Source organism: Neoarius graeffei, chromosome 14 (genome assembly GCF_027579695.1).
Source record: "Neoarius graeffei isolate fNeoGra1 chromosome 14, fNeoGra1.pri, whole genome shotgun sequence".
Classification (NCBI taxonomy): domain Eukaryota; kingdom Metazoa; phylum Chordata; class Actinopteri; order Siluriformes; family Ariidae; genus Neoarius; species Neoarius graeffei.
Window position 1 is genome coordinate 62,853,047 of NC_083582.1, and position 23,873 is coordinate 62,876,919.

The window sequence follows — 23,873 nt, forward strand, 5'->3', positions numbered from 1 at the left end:
AAATCTTAACACTTTTAGTTTGGAATTTTTGATGAGGGATATAAATCTAATATACCATGCACTGAGAGACATCGGTAATTATGGATTCTCTTTCGTAACTGGCATAGTACTATTTTCTTCAGGGCTGTGCCCCTCAATAAACAGGACTATGCCAGTCACCTCGGAGAATCCATAATTTCATCCAGTGCATGGTATATTTGATTACTAGGTTGAGTAATTTGTTTATTCCTAAGATTACAAAGCTCGTAGATAGGTTTGGATTTCCAGGAAAATTAATTTTATCCAATAAAAACTGTGTATAAAAAGACACAAGGCTGTTGTACAAACGTTCTAAACAATTCTCAAGATACTCGCTTCATTCAAAACCACTGTGCCACCAGAGCACACATTAACAGATAAGCAGCTCAAGGCCAAGAGTATGTGCAAACAATAGGTTTTCTTTCAATTAAGCACGAGTCCTGGCTGTTAGTAACGTACATATATCTAACTGAACACCACGATAATGTGAAATGTTGATGCGTGCACACACACACCTTTGAATGCCATCTACAGTATACAGCAGGAATGCAGACATTTCTCAAGGTGATTAGAAAATATCCAGCAACACAGGCATCCTTTTTGTGTTTATGACAGATCAGATTTGGGGGAAGACATGAGACAGACCCTTATGTTTAAAAAAAAAAAGTGCTAATCAAAATAAAGTCCAAACAAAATGTTAACCTCGAGAGTCATATCCTGTCCTTTTTAAATGATTTTGGTCACACATCGTGGACCATGATGGACATAAAACCAGGTTTCCAAAAATCATTCAAGCACGTTTGCTAAAATCGTCGTATACACAAGCGAGAGAAAACTTCAAGGGCCAAGTCACGCTGTAATTAAGTTTTTAACAGCAAAATTAAAAGCAAATCAATGGTTAATTATCCATAAAATAGGCCTATGGTGGGGTGGGTGGGGGGGGGATAATCAGCCGAGGCAATTGTGTGCGCTCGGATCAGTTTTATCTTGATTGCAGCTTTATACGAAATGATGATAGGCTGTGTGTGTGTCAAACCGGTCTCAGTCAACACAGCCTCTGTTGTAGAATTTGAAGGGCCCTTGTTTAGCTTGTTTGCGCAGAGAACACCCATATTTACCTGGGTGTTGAGGAAAGCCTGGGCTTTATGAATTGAGTCAATAATGACCTAGATGTCTTATCAGTGACAGGATAAAACCCTCTGGGCCAAGCTGCAGTAAAATTCTCCAATAGTGCGGAGCATTGCGGATTTAAGGACTTTGCTCTCTCAATATTTGCTTGGTGTACAAAGACTGCTCAGCGTATTGGATACTTACAGCCAGGCTACACCTGCAACCACCATGGCACTACATTTTACAGTATCAGTATCCAACACTGAGCCATGTTTATCATGCTCTTAAAAAAAAAAAAACCCACACTACTGGTCTGCTTTTATGCTGATAATATGCACGCATGGAAGAATGGCGGTAAGGAAGGCAATAAGCCAAAGGTTGATAAAACCACATAACCCAGATCTGAAGGTTTACACATTGCGGTAAGCAACAGAATAGTAGGTGTTCAATAGGTCTACAAGCAGCACCATATGAGTGGTGTGACAAGCCAAGAGTGGGGTGTTTTTGGAAAGGAAAAAAAAAAAAAAATCCAACAATAAGCTTTAAAACACACTGACATTTCTAAACAATTTGACACCAAATAAAGCCATGAGCCATGATCTAATAAAGTTTATTTTCTTAAAAATGACCAGTTTCCTTTTTCTTTTGTTTTCTAGGAAATTAAACCCTTTTTGAATTCACACTAGCATCTACGTAATGGTTATTGAATACTTCACAATATATTAAGTCTAGATGTTATGGTACATGCATACAATTGCGGCAGCATGAGAAGCCACAGTCACCACATTACACAGAGATGGGGATGAAGAGAGGGGCAAAAAGACAAATGAGGCCTTAGAGATTTGTGTTTCAGCTTCGAAGAGGCCAGGGCCTTAAAACATGGCAAACTCCAGCAATGCTTTTCAATTATTATATTCATCACACAAAAAACAGGCACATAAATGGGCCAAGAGCCAAAAGAAAAATAATATATTCTAATAAAACTGGGAGATATACTCATCACTGTCCATGAAATTAATTCTATGGACAAGAATAAAAGTGTAAGTGAAGCAGGACTTCACAAACATTATAAGTGTTCCAGTGTTCAAAAACACTTCCATTTCCTTTGGGACCTTATTAGCACTTTAAAGTCTGGTTAAATATTACTTTTTCAAACATTGAGGCAGACATTTAAAAAAAAAGTTGGAGGGGGCAAAATAAATAAAAGAAAAAAACAAAAAACTGCCACACATTTGACAACTGTTCCACACCTTGCCTATCGAAAACCATAGCTGGAGGACATTGTAGTGTTTTCCAAATCTTTTTTTTTTTCACTATTCCTCTTTCACAGAAAGAATTTATATGCTGAGACACAGTATGATTACAAGCCTAACATGCGCTAACGAAAATATTAATAACAATAATAATTATAATATATAATAAAATAAAAGACATTCAAATACTGTAAGATTTTTGCTTGAAAATACAAAACTACATGAGAAAGCATTAAAATCATATTTGTTGATCAGAATAACATTAACGTTTAAAAAAAAAGGAAAAAAAAACAAACAAAAAAAAAAAGCAAGTGCTAACCACATTTTTTTTCCATTTTTTTTTTTTAACCATACATGTAACCAGTATATCTGTTACCTAGAAACAGTTGCCAAGGAAGCCATGTCATCATGGCTCTCCCTCTTATCCAGGCAGCGTCTCTGGGGGAGGGGAGATGGCTGTGTGTTTCTGGCCACCGTTACGTCTGTACAAACCTGCAAAAGAACTTTACCTGAACCTGCACGCAACACAGAGACTGCACAGGCTTATCGGTTTGGACGTTTCCATCGTTCTTCTGCTGAAAGTTGATGCCACTGTCGTCTCTTCTCTTAATCTCCAGAATCCTGAGTCAACATATTGCTTCTCTGTGCAGCTCTTAACTCTTCCAAAGCTTTAGTCATCTAGTAACTCTCTGCAGATTGAGAGCCAACTGAAAATGAACAGGGAATCTCTCACCTCCGCTTGCATCAGAACGCTTTAAACAATATCGAGACATCTCTATCCAGCAAATAGGCAGAGATGGTTTCCTTTACCATACAACAATTTATTCAAGTTTAAAAGGTTTGTTGTCCTGTCGCTTTGTACGCAGAGTCTTTCTAAGACCAAAAAGTTATAGAAGCTCTTGCTTTGTAGACAGGATAAAATTAAAGACCAGGGTGCCGAGATGGAGAACAGGGTGAGCCTCAGTTGTGTTGTAATGTGTTAGACTCTATAGGAGGTGCCGAGTCATACAGAGTGTCCGTGTCATGTGTCGGCTCTCCAGCTAACGTGCAAGGGTTCGACAGCGTTCCCGCACCACAGTCACAGAAAAACCTACATGGATTTGGCAAAATTCAACAAAAAAAAAAGTTTCAATTATATTATTCAGTTAAAGGCAGGGTAGGTCATTTATTTTAGAAGCATTTTTGTTATACAGGCTGTTTCAAAAATTTGAGATGTAAATATCCCAAGGCGGCGGCACGGTGGTGTAGTGGTTAGCGCTGTCGCCTCACAGCAAGAAGGTCCTGGGTTCGAGCCCCGGGGCCGGCGAGGGCCTTTCTGTGTGGAGTTTGCATGTTCTCCCCGTGTCCGCGTGGGTTTCCTCCGGGTGCTCCGGTTTCCCCCACAGTCCAAAGACATGCAGGTTAGGTTAACTGGTGACTCTAAATTGACCGTAGGTGTGAATGTGAGTGTGAATGGTTGTCTGTGTCTATGTGTCAGCCCTGTGATGACCTGGCGACTTGTCCAGGGTGTACCCCGCCTTTCGCCCGTAGTCAGCTGGGATAGGCTCCAGCTTGCCTGCGACCCTGTAGAGCAGGATAAAGCGGCTAGAGATAATGAGATGAGATATCCCAAGAACGATATCAAATTTTTTGAAACGCCCTGTATTTCTTGAAATTCTATTTACATCCCGACGACAACAAATAAATCAAGTGCTCTGACAAGAAGACAACAAATCATCATCTGTAGCAGCTCCCATTTAATCACTTCATTCTGAATGAAATTATTGGACTGCCTGCCAACCTTCACGCACTCTGCCTGTGCACGTGACTGGAGTCTTACACAAGGTTAGGCAGACGCATTGCTAAGGCTAGCGAGTCTGTCGCCACCTGCGATTCCTAACAATAGCCCTATTCGTTGTTTACATTCATTATGACAAAGTAATGTGTTTTCTTGCACGTGATATATGAGGTAGTTGACCATGACACTGATGCGCTACACTCGTTCGTGAACTCGCCCACCAGCACGCGTTCGTGTGTTTTGGAGTGGCGGCTTTGAAAGGAGCGGGCGGGATTTTTCCCAAATCTAGCTTACTCTTGCTGGTTTCTCCAAAACTGCCTCCCCTGCCTTTACGGTCATATACGTTTTAGCAAATGAGTGGCATAATAGGGACATGGATTACGAACAATAAAAGCACAAGACTAACCTATCATGTCGTATAAACTCGACATCATGCCCTTGGTGGCACTTCTTAATACAGTTCACGCAGATTGCATTTCTGTCTGTTGTGTTACAGGTGTGGCACCTGAATCCGCAAAGAGAAAAAGGGGGGAAAAAAAAAAAAAAAGTACATTAACGCACAGTAAACTTAAAATTCCAGCCATGTTTCAACGATGTGATCACCACACCAGTTACCATACCTGTAAAAATCGTGCATGGGATAGCTGGTGTAACTGGAAATCTTGTACAGGCACTGACCTCTGCTCACAGCTTTCTCTATGGCATCCTGATTGTTCATAATTTTGTTGTCTGAAAGATTAACAAGGAATGGCTGCATTACAGGTCGCCCAGCAAGACGAGACAAACGGCAGTTATGGCGTTCAACAACAGCAATTACCTTTCATTGTGACGTTGACGCCAGAGGCAAGAAACAGCCCTCCAAATCGGTTATTGAATATTTGATTGCCTTCTAAAGTTGCGGTAGCATGGTTTGTTATCTCAATACCTAAAGGGAAGAAACGATAAATAAAACGACTGCTATCGTAAAGCATGTCACATGATGATTTCGTAAAGCGTACAACAGCCAACTGACCTGCAGCAAAGCCATCAAATATTCGGTTCTTCCTCAACACTGGGTGACTGTTGGTACTAATGAGGACGCCAGCCTGGGCGTTTCTGAAGATGTCATTTTCCTCCAGCAATCCTGCATGCAGAAATATTTATAGTCAGGTCCAAACCCATAATCATAGATCACACTGGTCTAACGCATTGCTGTTCATTTGCATTTGCAAAAACTTCCATTTCTTGGGCCTCACCCCTTCCGCCGTTGAATATGCAGATACCGCCATCCCGGCCGTCATGGATCTTGTTCCTGCGTAGGGTGGGGTTGCTGTCGGTCTTGATCCATACTCCTGCCATGGCATTGTCAAATATCTCATTGTCCTCAATGAAGCCCAACCCTGAAGAGGGGGAAGAAAAAAAAAAAAATGCCATAAAACGTTCGACACTGGTCTTCTGTATTACAATCAGATCCATAATCCAAAAATAGTTGCTTTAGCTGCACTGACACAGCCCTAATACATCCAAAAGAAGGAAGGTGGAGGGGAAAAAAAAAAAAGAAAAGGATTGGCCAGTTTGGGCTCAGAGCTCCATTAAGCAGGGAATGGAGGAGGGAGGTGCCACATAATTAACTTACCAGAGTTGTAAACAAGAATGCCTCCATTCTGCCCTCCCCAGATTTTGTTTCGTCTAATCTTAGGGTTGCTTCCAGTTCTGTGTCAACATGAAAAGGATTGGACATGTTGTAGGTACGCAATTTACATAAATATTTGGAACAGAGTCCTCACATACACACACAAAGACACTAAAACCCACTGACATAACAAGCATATATAACACATCTATAACTTCAGATGATTATCCTACCTGATTTGTACGCCAGAGTACATGTGGTTGTAGATATCGTTATCTTCCAATACTCCATGGCCATTATCGTAGAAATACACTCCAACCTATCAACAGAGATCACTCAGAATGAACGCGATAAAGCACAACGTAAAGTGAGACAGGAGATGGAAAAGGTGAAGGATCTCCTCACCTGCTTTCCGCTGTGTATCCTGTTCCGCCTGAGCACCGGCGTGCTCCCCGTGGTCACCCACACTCCTGCCAGAGTGTTGCTGTACACTTCATTCTCCTCAATAACACCCTGGCCCTTCTCGTGCTATAAACATGTGAGCATTACACACACACACACACACACAATAAAACATGGGTGAATATAATTACAGCCACTTTATAGCAATATCTATAAAAATATCAGCGCCCTCCTAATAAAATAAGTCTATACTCACCACATAGATTCCGCCATGCTGTCCATCATGTATCTTGTTGTGTCTGACTATAGGGCAGCTGTTGGTTCGGATCTGAATACCAGCCAGGGCGTTTCCATAAATATCATTGCCCTCTATGAGACCTCTACCATCACCAAATATGTAAACGCCCCCTTGGTTTCCATTGAAGATGGCATTACCCCTGGAGGAAAAATATAACACACAATTAAGCAACTGTAGTACTGACAAACATAAGCATCTGTAATGTAGCCAGTCTGTAATTTTAATATGAATACATACATAAGAAACCCAAACTGTAGTGAGTTTTGAATATCTACAATGCAAGCAGGTAAGACAACTCTGATAACAACCTTGTCTCAAAGTTTCACACATCCCTAAGGAGGGGAAAAAAAAAAAATGGACAGGTATGGAACACTAACCTAATGGTGGGGTCACTATTTGATGTGATCCACACACCAGCAAAGTTATTAGCGTAGATCTTATTCTCTATGAACTGGCCCCGGCCCTTCTCGTGCACGTAGATGCCTCCTGTCTGGCCGTGGTGAATTTCACAGCGCACCACTGTGGGGTTGGCATACGCCTTTACCTCAAAACCTGCAATTCTGTTTCTGTGGATGTTGCAGCTCTCAAAGTAGCCCTGTAGAGGGAGACAAAAAACAGGTATTTCACTTAATGGCTGGTAGCGAGCAATGAGATCATAAAGCCAAAATGGAGCCTTGATCCTACCATGCCATGGTCAAATGTGAAAACACCAACGTCCCTGCCATGATGGATATGGTTCCGCCGGATGATTGGGTTGCCATGGTTTTTCACCCAGATCCCCGCTAATGCATTGTTGGAGATTTCATTATCTTCATAAATGCCCTAGAAATGTCAAACAAACCCAATTATAACAACAGCTCTCTACTGTTTTTTTTTTTTTAAGTGTTCACTATCCTATATAACCAGATGTTGCCGACATATTTAATAAAATGTCTGTATTGACTTTCAGTAAATGCTGAATATTCACACCTCACTGTAAGGAAAACACTGGTTTTACACAAGGATCATGCTTAAACAATGACCAACACACAATTATGTGTAATCACAACAGCAAAACAATATGTTATTAGGCGTAATATCCTCCAGCGTTGTCTAGTTATAATGGGTATCATAAATGTCTATTGCTTAAACCTCCTGAGTCCACAAGAGGGCTCCCTTGAATAAGCAGTCATTTAGAGTAAATATTACAGTCATCTCACAAGTGTGGCAAAGATACCACCAGACTTCTAACTTTACCACACTAGCCACATTATTGCTATGACTAATTGTGAAAAGCTTGAAAAAAAATCTCATTATCTCATCTCATTATCTCTAGCCGCTTTATCCTTCTACAGGGTCGCAGGCAAGCTGGAGCCTATCCCAGCTGACTACGGGCGAAAGGCGGGGTACACCCTGGACAAGTCGCCAGGTCATCACAGGGCTGACACACAGACACAGACAACCATTCACACTCACATTCACACCTACGGTCAATTTAGAGTCACCAGTTAACCTAACCTGCATGTCTTTGGACTGTGGGGGAAACCGGAGCACCTGGAGGAAACCCACACGGACACGGGGAGAACATGCAAACTTCACACAGAAAGGCCCTCGCCGGCCCCGGGGCTCGAACCCAGGACCTTCTTGCTGTGAGGCGACAGCGCTAACCACTACACCACTGTGCGGCCCTTGAAAAAAAAATAAAGCGGTTAATTTTTACAAGCTTCAACCATGTGTATCCAAACACAGGACCAGTTGGGGGCGGCATGGTGGTGTAGTGGTTAGCGCTGCCGCCTCACAGCAAGAAGGTCCGGGTTCGAGCCCCGTAGCCGGTGAGGGCCTTTCTGTGTGGAGTTTGCATGTTCTCCCCGTGTCCGCGTGGGTTTCCTCCGGGTGCTCCGGTTTCCCCCACAGTCCAAAGACATGCAGGTTAGGTTAACTGGTGACTCTAAATTGACCGTAGGTGTGAATGTGAGTGTGAATGGTTGTCTGTGTCTATGTGTCAGCCCTGTGATGACCTGGCGACTTGTCCAGGGTGTACCCCGCCTTTCGCCCGTAGTCAGCTGGGATAGGCTCTAGCTTGCCTGCGACCCTGTAGAACAGGATAAAGCGGCTAGAGATAATGAGATGAGATGAATGAGGACCAGTTGGGACCAGGATGGCATTAGGGCAGTACCCGTGTAGCCATCTTATTTCAGCATATTGGCTATTAAACCATATGGGGCATGGGTACAGGCATGCACCCGTAGAGCTGCGCGCTGACTGACTGACAGGTTGGGGTTAATTTTGAACAATAGTTTTTTAGTTTGTATGCACCTGAATGCTCTTCAACACATTACACTGGAATTGCCTTCCATGAGACTGAGCACGTCTTCAAAACAGAAGCTAAGGTTTCATTTAGAATATTTGAAGCCGAAATCACTTCCATCTCCATAGTTTGCTTAAAAGGAACACGCGTTCAGTATTTCCAATGATCTCAAAGATATCAGCTTGCATCGACGTTCACAACTCAAAATTAGACCAAGTTGCAGAATGCAATGGAGCGACACACAACAGTTACCTTCTGTTAGTTCAGGAGGGTGTCAGCGACCAACTCGGCTCAGCTAGTTACTGATCTAAAAGATGACAAGCTCAGCTGTATTAACTGAGTATTATTAGCATTAAAGCTGAAGCTTTGTAACCCAGTCAGTCCAAGCCAGAGTGTACAGATAAGAAGGTGGGTAAGCTGGTCTCTTTAGGCAGAAATGAAGCAAGGACTAATGCCCACTGCCATCTGCATCAGCACCAAGACCCTGCTGGATGTTTTTACTCTCATGCGGGCAGTCAGAAATAAAGATCAAAGAGAATACTCACACAACTTACTTAGCCCACTGCACTGTTATAAATATTGATATGCAAGTTATTTAGTGAGTGCAGGTTTTCCCCTTTTGATAAGATCTAGATACACAATTCTAGTTGACTTCATGAATAAACAAACTGCTGCTGATGGCCCAGAAGAAAGGGAGAACCAGCTTTCCACGGTACTGCAGATTTTGCTCTGGCTCTTACCTGCGCATGGTCGGTGATGTAGAGTCCCACATTTTCACAGTCACTGATGTTGCAGTGCTTGATAGTGGGACATGCACCTTGGCCACTTACACACACTGCTGACCCCACTGTAAAACCACAGTGAGAATATCCATGAAGTAAAACACAGCCTAGTGAAGCTCAAGTAGCAAAAATATGCAAAGACTTTAAAATAATAAATTTAAAAAAAAAAATTTAGTAGTGACTTATTAGGTACATTTTGATATTTACTCCAACACAAGGAACCTACCTAAATTTACTCATTTTTCAAGCTCTTAAATGAAATCTCTCTTTTGCAAGCGTTAAAATATTAAATCACATTTTCAGCAAATGCGCCAAGCTGGGTTAATACAGAATAAAAACACACCAAGGTGTAACGTTACCTGTGCAGGTGCTGCGGATGATGCAGTGGTCAATATTCGGGCTGCAGTTCACTGTGATCTCCAGGCAGTGATGTGCATTGTGATGCTGAGCTGATTTATCATCTGGGTTGAACTGCATGTCCAAAAAAAAAAAAAAAAAAAACCAACACCAAAACACCCATTTAGACATCCTGTCACCATAGTTGGACTAAGCGGTTTAAGAAATTGGGAGGGATAAGCAAAACTTACCCTAATGGTCATGTAACCGACATATGCATCTTCTGAACCTTCCATAAACACAAATGTTGAATCTCTAGTGTTCTCAATGACAACTTTATCAGCTACTTTTCCAGGAGCTGTTAAAAAGGAGAGAAAATATTTCAAATTCATCATCTGGCACACTTCTGACATGTATTTGGATTCCTCTAAATTACAAACTAGACCCACCTGCACCAATCATTGTAATGGGGGACTCGATGTAGATCCATTCATCTGTGTAGATTCCAGAATGAACGAATATCAGCCCATCAAAGTGGGCCTCCTGAACTCCTCCCAGTGCATCCTCAATGGTGTCATAGTACTGCAAACCAGATCAAAATATGAGGATGGGTATAAGTGTTGGGCAAGTAAGCCAACTTTTTAGGAACAAACACCAGCAAAGGCAACAAGAATTTCATACCAGCATATTCTCTCTGCTTTGTATCTAGCTGGATTGCTGTAAAAATGTTCTGCAAAGCCAGGCTTTACATGTGCTCCTTTATACTGTAAAAAAAAAAAAAGGCCAATGATCAACTTATTGCATAGACTCAAAATGATGAAAGCAGCATGCTCATTGTTTAATCGTGGCCCAAACTGAAGGTGTTGAAAATTTCTCAAGACACTCATACCAGTTGCTGAAAGCTTTCCTTCCATGGATTGGGCTTGCTCATATTCTTCAGGGTTTATCTGGTAGAATTTCCCTGGCTCTGGATGCATCATGGGCCGCGTGTACTCAAACACTTCCCATGTACAATCGCTTCCTGTGGTACACATCAAGGAACAACATCCAAATTAATTGTATTTATTATTGAAATTCAAATTGTCATTAAGGTTCTTTACAGATGATCCAAAAAAATTAGCTGAATAATACACCGTGCTTCACTGTGTGAACACTTTACAGTAGCATTATTTGTAATAGCAATATTATTTGTACACATTTAATTCAAATTAGTGCCAATTTATACTAGAATATAAAGGCATATCAACATTATTATTCTATCTGCATTCACTGGATATCGCGCACTCTGATTGGCTACTCTGCTAGGCTATCAGCTCATATACCGCCAATAGAGAAAAACAAATGGCAGAGCGTTTTACTGAACCAACCAAGGAGGAAATAAAAACTATGCAAAAACAATACCTCCCCAGGAATGAAAGTTTTTTTTTTTTTTTGGGGGGGGGGGGGGGGGGGGGGGGGGGGGGGGTTCCAAGAATTATTATTATTATTATTATTACTACTACCACTACATTTTTCAAAACACACTCCTGTCATTTTGCTGGTTTGTTTACATTCTTCATCTCCAAGCATTAAAATCTGTTGAATTTATTTAGACTTGTTCAAAAGCTCAAAGTAGTTTGAAAATTACAGAACTGAAATGTCCAAGGAAGAATTAAATGTCTAAAGCTATTCTATACCTCGGCAGGATAAGGTGACACTTTCTACAAAAATAAAAAAATACATAAAACACACTAGGGATGTTAACCGATGACCATTTGACCGGTGGTTGACCGAATCAACGTCAACCGGTTAAATTTTTTTTGGTTGTCGGTGAAAAAAAAAAAATCAATCGTTTTGAAGCTGCCGATTTTGGAGCGGAGAACCTGGAATTCTGTGTTGTAAACACTTGGGGCGTGCCATGCGGTGTAAGGACGACAGCTGACAAATCAGAAACACCCATTCAGTCATGTCCCGCCCTCCCGCCCCAGTTAAAGACAGCTGACAAATCAGAAACACCCATTCAGTCATGTCCCGCCCTCCTGCTGCCACTCGGCGAAAGAAAAAAGTGTAGAGACAGGCTTTTTAGCTTACAAATTACTATTCTGTTTTTTTTTTTTAATTATTATTAGAAGGCACATGGAGTTTAGTTCTGCCTTGGCCAGTGCATTCTGAAAGTATGTTTCGGTCTTTAGCCAACAATGCATGTTATTGCAGATCATCTCTCTCCACACAAACTAAAGGCGCAGATGCCGACTTTTTCACGGCTTTTTCGTGGACTGTAACGGCATTTGCTTATGTAGTAATTTTAATACAGAATTTACTCTGATGAAATTATTCAGACACTCCAACGCCCCCCCCCCCCCAAAAAAAAATCGGATCTGCACGAGCCGTGAAAAAGGCGTGCCGTTTGCATCCCTGTTTAAACTCATAGGTTAACCGACTTTAACCGGCTAATGAGGCTCGGTGGTCGGTCAAGATTTTTTTTAGTTTTCGCCATCCCTAAAACACACCCACTAAAGTGAATTCATGCAGCCATCGATAAGTTTTTAAGAAGTCTGCTTAAACCGAAATGATTTTCTTGGACATTTTGTATAAAGTTTTTATTCATCGAATTTGCAAAAAATAAATATTCCGTTTCTCAAAATCCAGTGAATGTAGCTATAATAAAACAGTTCTTCCACCCAATCTCGTAGTACATGGCTTATAGCCGACTTGACACTACACGCCTTGTAAGCTATCGGCTCACGGACGACTCGATTTTGTGGAATAACTTAAAATATTCTTGTGATCACACTAATCTCATAATTCAACACCCTCAGACACTCATCTGGATCATCACACTGGAAAAGAAAATGTTGAGATTTGTCTGTTGGCTTATTTTCATATTACAGCTTTCTGCATTATTGGTACTGCAAAGGGCAACAAGCAACATATTTTAGCAAATACGTTGTTTGTTGTGTGCAGGAATGCAGCTTATTTAAGAGCAACAAAACTGACTGCAGTTTAGCTATAAAAACTAAAGGCCCAAAATGGATTGCTTACCAGAGAATAGGGTCGTTAGCTAGCTCACTAAAGCGCTTACAGACACAAGCAGCCTGGCATAGGTCTTGCTCCAGCAGGTAGGAAAAAATCTTCAGGACCACCTCATCTGGAAGCTTTTCTTGGAGATACTGTTCTGCAGGGGAAGCTAGAGGATAAAATAGGACAGAAATTAAACCAGAGTACTGCTGCTGTCCTTTTATTGTCCTACCTCATTTATGCTAATGTACAACAACTGACATGCCTACGATCTATGAAATTCAAATAAGACATGGACATGAAACAGAAAGAGAACAGTCCATGGCTTAATGTTGTTAAATCCACTGAGCTTCAAGCAGTTAATGAACAAAACTGCAGAGACCAGCATTTCCTGGGACTCGCAATGAGAAATCTGTACCAGGATCCCTGTACAAGTAATACGTGCATATTCTTTCAGGGGGGAAAAAAAATCTAACTTGTAGAATCTGACAGTAAGAGGACATTTTGTTGTTATTTGTCATTTGGGAGTTATGATGATGGTTCATACCTCTCCTTAGCAACAGACAAACTGTATATATGTTGGTCTTGAATGATGCAAAGAAACTACCATGTGTCCATAGATATTAAATTAACTGAATCCCTGTTAGAACACCACAGTAATGAAATATACAGATGCATTTAACAGACCAAAGACAGTACAGTACACAAATTTGTACTAATGTGCATTCTACCTATTAGTTGTTCATTAAGTGAGAGTAGTAAAAGCTAAAGTCTTCGGCATTTCTCTTCCTCAAGTGTCCTTCCCTGTCAAATCCCCATAAAAGATGCTTCTATGTCTATATTTTCAGAGCAACGAGAAGCCATCACACGTTTCTTCACTCACCTGGAAGGTCTTGGGACTTCCCTGACACTCGGACACGTTTTGCTCTGTGACCAAACGTTTCTGTCGCTGAAGTGGAGGCTCCCTGCAAACAGGAATGGAAAGACGATCCAACAACCAAAGCCACCACTAAATGTTTCAATCACTTACACTACTAAATCTCCCAAGTGTGTTCTGATTTTTAAACTATGCCACCCAGACACCTTATAGACGAAACTGTTATTATTTTCATGCCATGGTCTATTTTACAGTGTTTAAAAGAGAACGTACAAATGTACTGATACGTATGTAACGCATGGTGTTTGTTTCCCCAGTTGACGGTTACCTCCATACTGCTTTTTGTGGGACACGCGGTTCTCTTGGGCAACAAGGACTTTCTGCGGAGTTGGTATGGACTGTTTTGAGCTCCTGGACCAGATTCTTCTGCAACCACATCTGCAGGGACGTCCTCATCTGCAAAGAGGAGGGACAAAAGAAGAAAAACCTCAATCAGCTTTGCATTTCACATTCTACAGTAGGACCTCTCACCCTCGACAGCTATGCTGTATAATTATAGTACAGTTTCTCTTTTCTGGGTGATTTCAGTGAGGAAACGTTTCCTGGGGGTAAGTAACCCCTTTTGTAAGGCTGTCCTCCTGGGGAAAATGGCACAGCAAAAAACTGCGTTACTAAGAATCCCACTTAAAAAAAAAAAAAGTCAAAAGTAGATTAGCGGTCACAGAGCAAGACAGACGTGTAAAAATAGGTACACACAGAAAAATCATCCGAGGTCTACAACAAAAACCACTGATCTAAATGTAAAGGGCTAGGGACTCATGTCACTTAATCTCTGGTCAGACTTGATCTGTGTTTACACCAACCAAAAATCGCAAACATTTGAAGGAAAAAAAAAAAAAAAGAGACAAAGATCTACTTTATAAATAATATTCTGCAAATTAGGACTACCCATCAAATTCTGTCTTGACCTGAATAAGCTATTAACCGTGCAGGGTTCTGCAGGGTATTGCAGAATCCCTACCTGTTCATCACCTCTGCGTGTGAAAACCCGACCTATCTGGTGCACTGATCACCTGAGAGTTCTACAGTCTGATCCCTCCTAGTGCAAATATGGTACCTGGAAAAAGCATTCAAAACTTAAACAAAATAAATGAAGCGCTTATCTTGTGTACCGACACTGGAAATAACCCTTATCCTCTTACACCTATTTCAGGTAGACTTAATCACTGACAAGACACCGAAATGCTTACTCTTCTCCATTTAAGCGTCCATGTCAGAGTAAAGTGAGTGAGTATTGCAATACTGATGGATAAATATTAAGATCTTGGCTGGTCTTCTCGAAAAAGCAACACGTTGACAGATTTACAGCCACGTGTCGAACATGTCACAGGATGTATTTTAGCACAAGACTGGATTCGCTTGCTTAGACATATATGCCAAAATGAATGAACCAACACCTGCACGTGGATCGAAAACAGCACGAAACAGGTGTGCGTGTATAAAAGGTAAGATATTACGGTAAACCAGCGTCGGCTCTGCAAGCTTTGCAAAACATGACAGTCTTTAGGACAGTTTACGTCATGTTGTGCAAGTTAACACCACATGTCCAGAGAATACAAGGCATTCGGATACCGAGTCGGTGTTTCTGAGCAGTATCGGACCTGACAGTCGTTGCATCATGGTTATTACGGAATATGAAACGTGAGGTCACTTCTCATATGCAAAAAACACATGAAATGCACTACAGACAACTAATAATAATAATGGCAATGACAATGAATTACTTCAGATAGCAAAGGCAAACAAATGACTGATCAGCCCAACATACTCACAAGAAATATGTCTGACAGCCCCAATACAAAGTCCAACAGTATCCAGAGGTGTACCTGTCCGGTTACGTGTTTGTCAGCAAGTGAAGCCACAAAACACCCCTTAAATCCATGTTGGGTGAAAAGGGTTAAACCGATGCTTTCTGATTACACCACATAAAGTAGTCTATGACTGCAAGCAAACCGAGGCCTTGTCGAATGAGATGTTTAGTGAAACCATGGCGTTTCCAGTTAGCTACCTACTGTTGACATGACCCTTAATACCAACACTGACTGGCTTGACAGTTACCCAACATAAACAAATCATGCAATCCTGAAATACGAGCAATTTTTCTCCCCACTGCTGTGTTCAATCTGAACCCAACTGCGTAGTTGCTGGTGGCTAGTTCGCTTAATTACTCACCTCACCGAGCTAGCTAGCTAGGCTACTCAGTAATCTGTTTGAAATAAAACAGCGCATTTAAAGCAATGCTGTAACACAGCAGTAGTTACAGTTTACACCCACACACTGTGCATACGTCCTTCTTTCCTGTATCATCCATTCAGATATTTTGTTTGCCTGACAAGCTGGACGGTAGATAAATAACCAGACAGATAAATAGATATAGATAGATAGACAGTTAGCCAGTACGCTAGCTTAGCTAACATTAGCTATTACTACATATACAACCCCCCCCTTTCCAAAATGGCAGCCCACCGGCTAGCTAGCTAGCTAGCTAGCTAACCAGCTGCGCAACACAGATTTAATGTCCAAACACAAGTTTTTGTCATGTTTCCTGAACAACAAAACACACTGTTTAATATCCTTATCCAGACCGGACATCCAGGCGTCATGTATTTAAGTGAAGGTCCACGAACTTTACAATGACTCTGAGTTTTAGCTCTAATCCCAGACTTAGCCGAGAAGCTAACATTTGTAAGCCTAAACAAAGCGCGGCCTGGCCTGGCCTGTATCAGCCTCGACGTTTCCTGCTGAAGCGTCTCGTTCTTCGAGGTTTCCAAGCAGCCGGGTCGGGTAAAAACACCCCGACGGAACTGCGTTTAAAGACGATAAAATCAGGATATTGTCGTTGTATGGTGGCGCATTGAGCGCGTCTCGGTCTCACCTCTTTCGCCGTTGTTCCTCTCGGGCTGCACCGGGCGCGGCCTCGATACTCGCCTGGGTCTTCTGTTAGTCGCTCTGACGGAGTTCATTTGGCGAGTTGGCTTTTTTTTTTTTTTTTTGTGTGTGAGTGTGTGTGTGTGTGTGTGTGTTTGCTTGTTTCAAAAAATAACAACCCTTTCCTCTAACGTTCGTCTTTAGTCGTTAACATGAGGATCCTGTGTTTAAAATCAACCAAGTCAATGCGTAAACACTTCGAATTCCGCTGACGGAGAGCTAGGTTGTTGTTTTTTTTTTTTTTTTTTTTTTCGGGGTGTTGGGACAGCTGCCCCTGTGCTGCTCGACTCGGTGCTGGAGCTCGGTGTCTCTCTCTCTCTCGCGCAGGAGGAGCCATTAACGCTAACTCACTCGCAGACAGCGCGCGCGCGAGAGGGAGAGAGGGAAGTGGGGGGGCATCACAAGGGATCCCTCTATTCACCAATGAAACGCGCACTGCATCCGCTCGCGCTCCGAACCACAATGTGCACGCTCTATTCCTGCTCTATAACCTGTTAATAAACATCGCAGGAGTCATGGGCGTCATGCTCAGCATGCAGGGCGCGAGAACGTGAACGCACGACACGTCATGTCACAAGCTGGGAACTTCTTTCACAGTGCTGGGCGATATTATCAACTATCTGGAGCTGGAGCCAATCCCACCTGACTATCAGCGAGAGGCAGGGTACACCCTGGACAAGTCGCCAGGTTGTCGCCGGGCTGACACAGAGACAAACAACCATTCATACTCGCGGTCAACCGAGAGCCACCAATTAGCCTAACCTAAACCAGAGCACCTGGAGGAAACCCACACAGACACGGGGAGAACAAGCAAACTCCACAGGGAAAGGCTCGAACCCAGGACCTTCTTGCTGTGAGGCGACAGTGCCGCCACATTATTATATCGATACCACAATATTAACGACAATATTATATCCATCCATCCATTATCTGTAGCCACCTTTCCTGTTCTACAGGGTCACAGGCAAGCTGGAGCCAATCCCACCTGACTATCAGCGAAAGGCAGGGTACACCCTGGACAAGTCGCCAGGTTGTCGCCAGGCTGACACAGACACAAACAACCATTCATACTTGCCGTCAATCGAGAGCCACCAATTAGCCTAACCTAAACCGGAGCACCTGAAGGAAACCCACACAGACACAGGGAGAACATGCAAACTCCACAGAGGAAGGCTCAAACCCAGGACCTTCTTGCTGTGAGGCAACAGTGCCGCCACATTATTATATCAATACCACGATATCAACGACTATATTATATCCATCCATCCATCCATCCATCCATTATCTGTAGCCACCTTTCCTGTTCTACAGGGTCACAGGCAAGCTGGAGCCAATCCCACCTGACTATCAGCGAGAGGCAGGGTACACCCTGGACAAGTCGCCAGGTTGTCGCCGGGCTGACACAGAGACAAACAACCATTCATACTCGCGGTCAACCGAGAGCCACCAGTTAGCCTAACCTAAACCAGAGCACCTGGAGGAAACCCACACAGACACGGGGAGAACAAGCAAACTCCACAGGGAAAGGCTCGAACCCAGGACCTTCTTGCTGTGAGGCGACAGTGCCGCCACATTATTATATCGATACCACAATATTAACGACAATATTATATCCATCCATCCATTATCTGTAGCCACCTTTCCTGTTCTACAGGGTCACAGGCAAGCTGGAGCCAATCCCACCTGACTATCAGCGAGAGGCAGGGTACACCCTGGACAAGTCACCAGGTTGTCGCCGGGCTGACACAGAGACAAACAACCATTCATACTCGCGGTCAATCGAGAGCCACCAATTAGCCTAACCTAAACTGGAGCACCTGAAGGAAACCCACACAGACACGGGGAGAACATGCAAACTCCACAGGGAAAGGCTCGAACCCAGGACCTTCTTGCTGTGAGGCGACAGTGCTGCCACATTACTATATCGATACCACGATATCAATGCCAATATTACATCCATCCATCCATCCATCCATCTATCCATCCATTATCTGTAGCCACCTTTCCTGTTCTACAGGGTCACAGGCAAGCTGGAGCCAATCCCACCTGACTATCAGCGAAAGGCAGGGTACACCCTGGACAAGTCGCCAGGTTGTCGCCAGGCTGACACAGACACAAACAACCATTCATACTTGCCGTCAATCGAGAGCCACCAATTAGCCTAACCTAAACCGGAGCACCTGAAGGAAACCCACACAGACACAGGGAGAACATGCAAACTCCACAGAGGAAGGCTCAAACCCAGGACCTTCTTGCTGTGAGGCAACAGTGCCGCCACATTATTATATCAATACCACGATATCAACGACTATATTATATCCATCCATCCATCCATCCATCCATCCATCCATTATCTGTAGCCACCTTTCCTGTTCTACAGGGTCACAGGCAAGCTGGAGCCAATCCCACCTGACTATCAGCGAGAGGCAGGGTACACCCTGGACAAGTCGCCAGGTTGTCGCGGGGCTGACACAGAGACAAACAACCATTCATACTCGCGGTCAATCGAGAGCCACCAATTAGCCTAACCTAAACCGGAGCACCTGAAGGAAACCCACACAGACACGGGGAGAACATGTAAACTCCTCAGGGAAAGGCTCGAACCCAGGACCTTCTTGCTGTGACGAGACAGTGCTGCCACATTATTATATCGATACCACGATATCAACGACAATATTATATCCATCCATCCATCCATCCATCCATCCATTATCTGTAGCCACCTTTCCTGTTCTACAGAGTCGCAGGCAAGCTGGAGCCTATCCCAGCTGACTATCAGCGAGAGGCAGGGTACACCCTGGAGAAGTCGCCAGGTTGTCGCCGGGCTGACACAGAGACAAACAACCATTCATACTCGCAGTCAATCGAGAGCCACCAATTAGCCTAACCTAAACCGGAGCACCTGAAGGAAACCCACACAGACACGGGGAGAACATGCAAACTCCACAAAGAAAGGCTCGAACCCAGGACCTTCTTGCTGTGAGGCGACAGTGCCGCCACATTATTATATCAATACCACGATATCAACGACAATATTATATCCACCCATCCATCCATTATCTGTAGCCACCTATCCTGTTCTACTGGGTCGCAGGCAAGCTGGAGCCAATCCCACCTGACTATCAGCGAGAGGCAGGGTACACCCTGGACAAGTCGCCAGGTTGTCGCTGGGCTGACACAGAGACAAACAACCATTCATACTTGCGGTCAATCGAGAGCCACCAATTAGCCTAACCTAAACCGGAGCACCTGGAGGAAACCCACACAGACACGGGGAGAACATGCAAACTCCACAGGGAAAGGCTCGAGCCCAGGACCTTCTTGCTGTGAAGAGACAGTGCTGCCACATTATTATATCGATACAACGATATCAACGACAATATTATATCCATCCATACATCCATCCATTATCTGTAGCCACCTTTCCTGTTCTACAGGGTCGCAGGCAAGCTGGAGCCTATCCCAGCTGACTATCAGCGAGAGGCAGGGTACACCCTGGACAAGTCGCCAGGTTGTCGCGGGGCTGACACAGAGACAAACAACCATTCATACTCGCAGTCAATCGAGAGCCACCAATTAGCCTAACCTAAACCGGAGCACCTGAAGGAAACCCACACAGACACGGGGAGAACAAGCAAACTCCACAGAGAAAGGCTCAAACCCAAGACCATCTTGCTGTGAGGCGACAGTGCTGCCACATTATTATATTGATACCGCGATATCAATGACAATATTATATCCATCCATCCATTATCTGTAGCCACCTATCCTGTTCTACAGGGTCGCAGGCAAGCTGGAGCCAATCCCACCTGACTATGGGCGAGAGGCAGGGTACACCCTGGACAAGTCGCGGGGTTGTTGCCGGGCTGACACAGAGACAAACAACCATTCATACTCACGGTCAATTTAGAGCCACCAATTAACCTAACCTAAACCGATGCCCACACAGACACAGGGAGAACATGCAAACTCCACACAGAAAGGCTCAAACCCAGGACTTTCTTGCTGTGAGGCGACAGTGCTAACCACTACACCACCGTGCCGCCACAATATTATATCGATACCGCGATATCAACGACAATATTATATCCATCCATCCATCCATTATCTGTAGCCACCTATCCTGTTCTACAGGGTTGCAGGCAAGCTGGAGCCTATCCCAGCTGACAATGGGCGAGAGGCAGGGTACACCCTGGACAAGTTGCCAGGTTATCGCCGGGCTGACACAGAGACAAACAACCATTCATACTCACGGTCAATTTAGAGCTACCAATTAGCCTAACCTAAATCGGAGCACCTGGAGGAAACCCACGCAGACAGGGAGAACATCCAAACTCCACACAGAAAGGCCCTTGCCAGTCGCTGAGCTCGAACCCAGGACCTTCTTGATGTGAGGCGACAGTGCTAACCACTACAACACCGTGCTGCCACGATATTATATAGATACCGCGATATCAGCGACAATATTATATCCATCCAGCCATTATCTGTAGCTGCTTATCCTGTTCCACAGGGTCGCAGGCAAGCTGGAGCCTATCCCAGCTGACTATGGGCGAGAGGCAGGGTACACCCTGGACAAGTCGCCAGGTTATGGCCGGACTGACACAGAGACAAACAACCATTCATACTCATGGTCAATTTAGAGCCACCAATTAGCCTAACCTAAACCAGAGCACCTGAAGGAAACCCACGCAGACACGGGGAGAACATGCAAACTCCACACAGAAAGGCTCAAACACAGGGCCTTCTTGCTGTGAGGCGACAGTGCTAACAACTACACCACCATGCCGCCACAATATTATATCCCTACCGTGATATCAACGACAATATTATATCCATCCATCCATTATCTGTAGCCGCTTATCCTGTTCTACAAGGTCGCAGGCAAGCTGGAGCCTATCCCACCTGACTATGGGAGAGAGGCAGGGTACACCATGGACAAGTCGCCAGGTTATGGCCGGTCTGACACAGAGACAAACAATCATTCATACTCATGGTCAATTTAGAGCCACCAATTAGCCCAACCTAAAACGGAGCACCTGGAGGAAACCCATGCAGACACGGGGAGAACATGCAAACTCCATACAGAAAGGTTCGAACTCAGGACCTTCTTGCTGTGAGGCGACAGTTCTAACAACTACACCACCATGCCGCCACAATATTATATCCCTACCGTGATATCAACGACAATATTATATCCATCCATCCATTATCTGTAGCCGCTTATCCTGTTCTACAGGGTCGCAGGCAAGCTGGAGCCTATTCCGGCTGACTATGGGAGAGAGGCGGTTTACACCCTGGACAAGTCACCAGGTTATCACCAGGCTGGCACAGAGACAAACAACCATTCATATTCACAGTCAATTTAGAGCCACCAATTAGCTTAACCTAAACCGATGCACCTGGAGGAAACCCACGCAGACACAGGGAGAACATGCAAACTCCACAGAGAAAGGCTCGAACCCAGGACCTACTTGCTGTGAGGCGACAGTGCTAACAACTACACCACCGTGCTGCCACAATATTATATAGATACCGCGATATCAGCGACAATATTATATCCATCCATCCATCCATCATCTGTAGCTGCTTATCCTGTTCTACTGGGTCGCAGGCAAGCTGGAGCCTATCCCAGCTGACTATGGGAGAGAGGCAGGGTACACCCTGGACAAGTCTCCAGGTTGTCGCCGGGCTGACACAGAGACAAACAACCATTCATACTCACGGTCAATTTAGAGCCACCAATTAGCCTAACCTAAACCGGAGCACCTGGAGGAAACCCACGCAGACACGGGGAGAACATGCAAACTCCACAGAGAAAGGCTTGAACCCAGGACTTTCTTGCTGTGAGGCGACAGTGCCGCCACATTATTATATCGATACCGCGATATCAATGACAATATTATATCCATCCATCCATTATCTGTAGCCACTTATCCTGTCCTATAGGGTCGCAGGCAAGCTGGAGCCAATCCCACCTGACTATGGGCAAGAGGCGGGGTACACCCTGGACAAGTTGCCAGGTTGTCGCCGGGCTGACACAGAGACAAACAACCATTCATACTCATGGTCAATTTAGAGCCACCAATTAGCCTAACCTAAACCGGAGCACCTGGAGGAAATCCATGCAGACACAGGGAGAACATGCAAACCCCACACAGAAAGGCTCAAACGCAGGACTTTCTTGCTGTGAGGTGACAGTGCTAACCACTACACCACCATAATATTATATCGATACCACGACAATATTATATCCATCCATTATCTGTAGCCACCTATCCTGTTCTACAAGGTCACAGGCAAGCTGGAGCCTATCCCAGCTGACTATGGGAGAGAGGCAGGGTACACCCTGGACAAGTCACCAGGTTGACACAGAGACAAACAACCATTCATACTCACAGTCAATTTAGAGCTACCAATTAGCCTAACCTAAACTGAAGCAAACCCACACAGACAGAGGGAGAACATGCAAACTCAACACAGAAAGGCCCTCGCCGGCCGCTGGGCTCGAACCCAGGACCTTCTTGCTGTGAGGCGACAGTGCTAACCACTACACCACCGTGCTGCCACGATATTATATTGATACCACGATATCAACGACAATATTATATCCATCCATCCATTTTCTGTAGCTGCTTATCCTGTTCTACAGGGTCGCAGGCAAGCTGGAGCCTATCCCAGCTGACTATGGGCGAGAGGCAGGGTATACCCTGGACAAGTCGCCAGGTTATCGCAGGGCTGACACAGACACAAACAACCATTCACACTCATGGTCAATTTAGAGCCACCAATTAGCCTAACCTGCATGTCTTTGGACTGTAGAGGAAACCGGAGCACCCAGAGGAAACCCACGCAGACACAGGGAGAGCATGCAAACTCCACACACAAAGGCCCTCGCTGGCCACTGGGCTTGAACCTTCTTGCTGTGAGGCGATAGTGCTAACCACTACACCACCGTGCCGCCACAATATTATATTGTTACCACGATATCTGTTGTAGATGGACAACTGTCTGACTGGTTTCCTGTGACATCTGGTGTGCGATAGGGATGTATCATCTCACTGATCCTATTCCTGGTCACCATCGATTGGGTGATGAGGAATGCCTGTGACAAGCCCAGAGGCATCCAGTAGACC

The 23,873-nt window shown here is 44.2% G+C and overlaps 1 protein-coding gene across 1 annotated transcript; it reads right to left on the reverse strand.

Moving 5' to 3' along the window:
* Positions 1-1,722: 1,722 nt before the first annotated feature.
* Positions 1,723-17,199, reverse strand: fbxo11b (F-box protein 11b). The gene is given in 25 exon segments (XM_060940205.1): positions 1,723-3,471; positions 4,565-4,663; positions 4,779-4,887; positions 4,976-5,083; positions 5,171-5,281; positions 5,394-5,537; positions 5,774-5,850; positions 6,004-6,089; positions 6,176-6,298; positions 6,429-6,609; positions 6,848-7,065; positions 7,155-7,292; positions 9,498-9,604; positions 9,899-10,010; positions 10,127-10,233; positions 10,325-10,457; positions 10,557-10,573; positions 10,576-10,639; positions 10,765-10,797; positions 10,799-10,879; positions 10,881-10,896; positions 12,897-13,041; positions 13,756-13,837; positions 14,078-14,205; positions 16,685-17,199. Coding segments are annotated over 25 exon segments (2,637 nt in total). The 5' UTR covers positions 16,773-17,199; the 3' UTR covers positions 1,723-3,341.
* Positions 17,200-23,873: the final 6,674 nt, after the last annotated feature.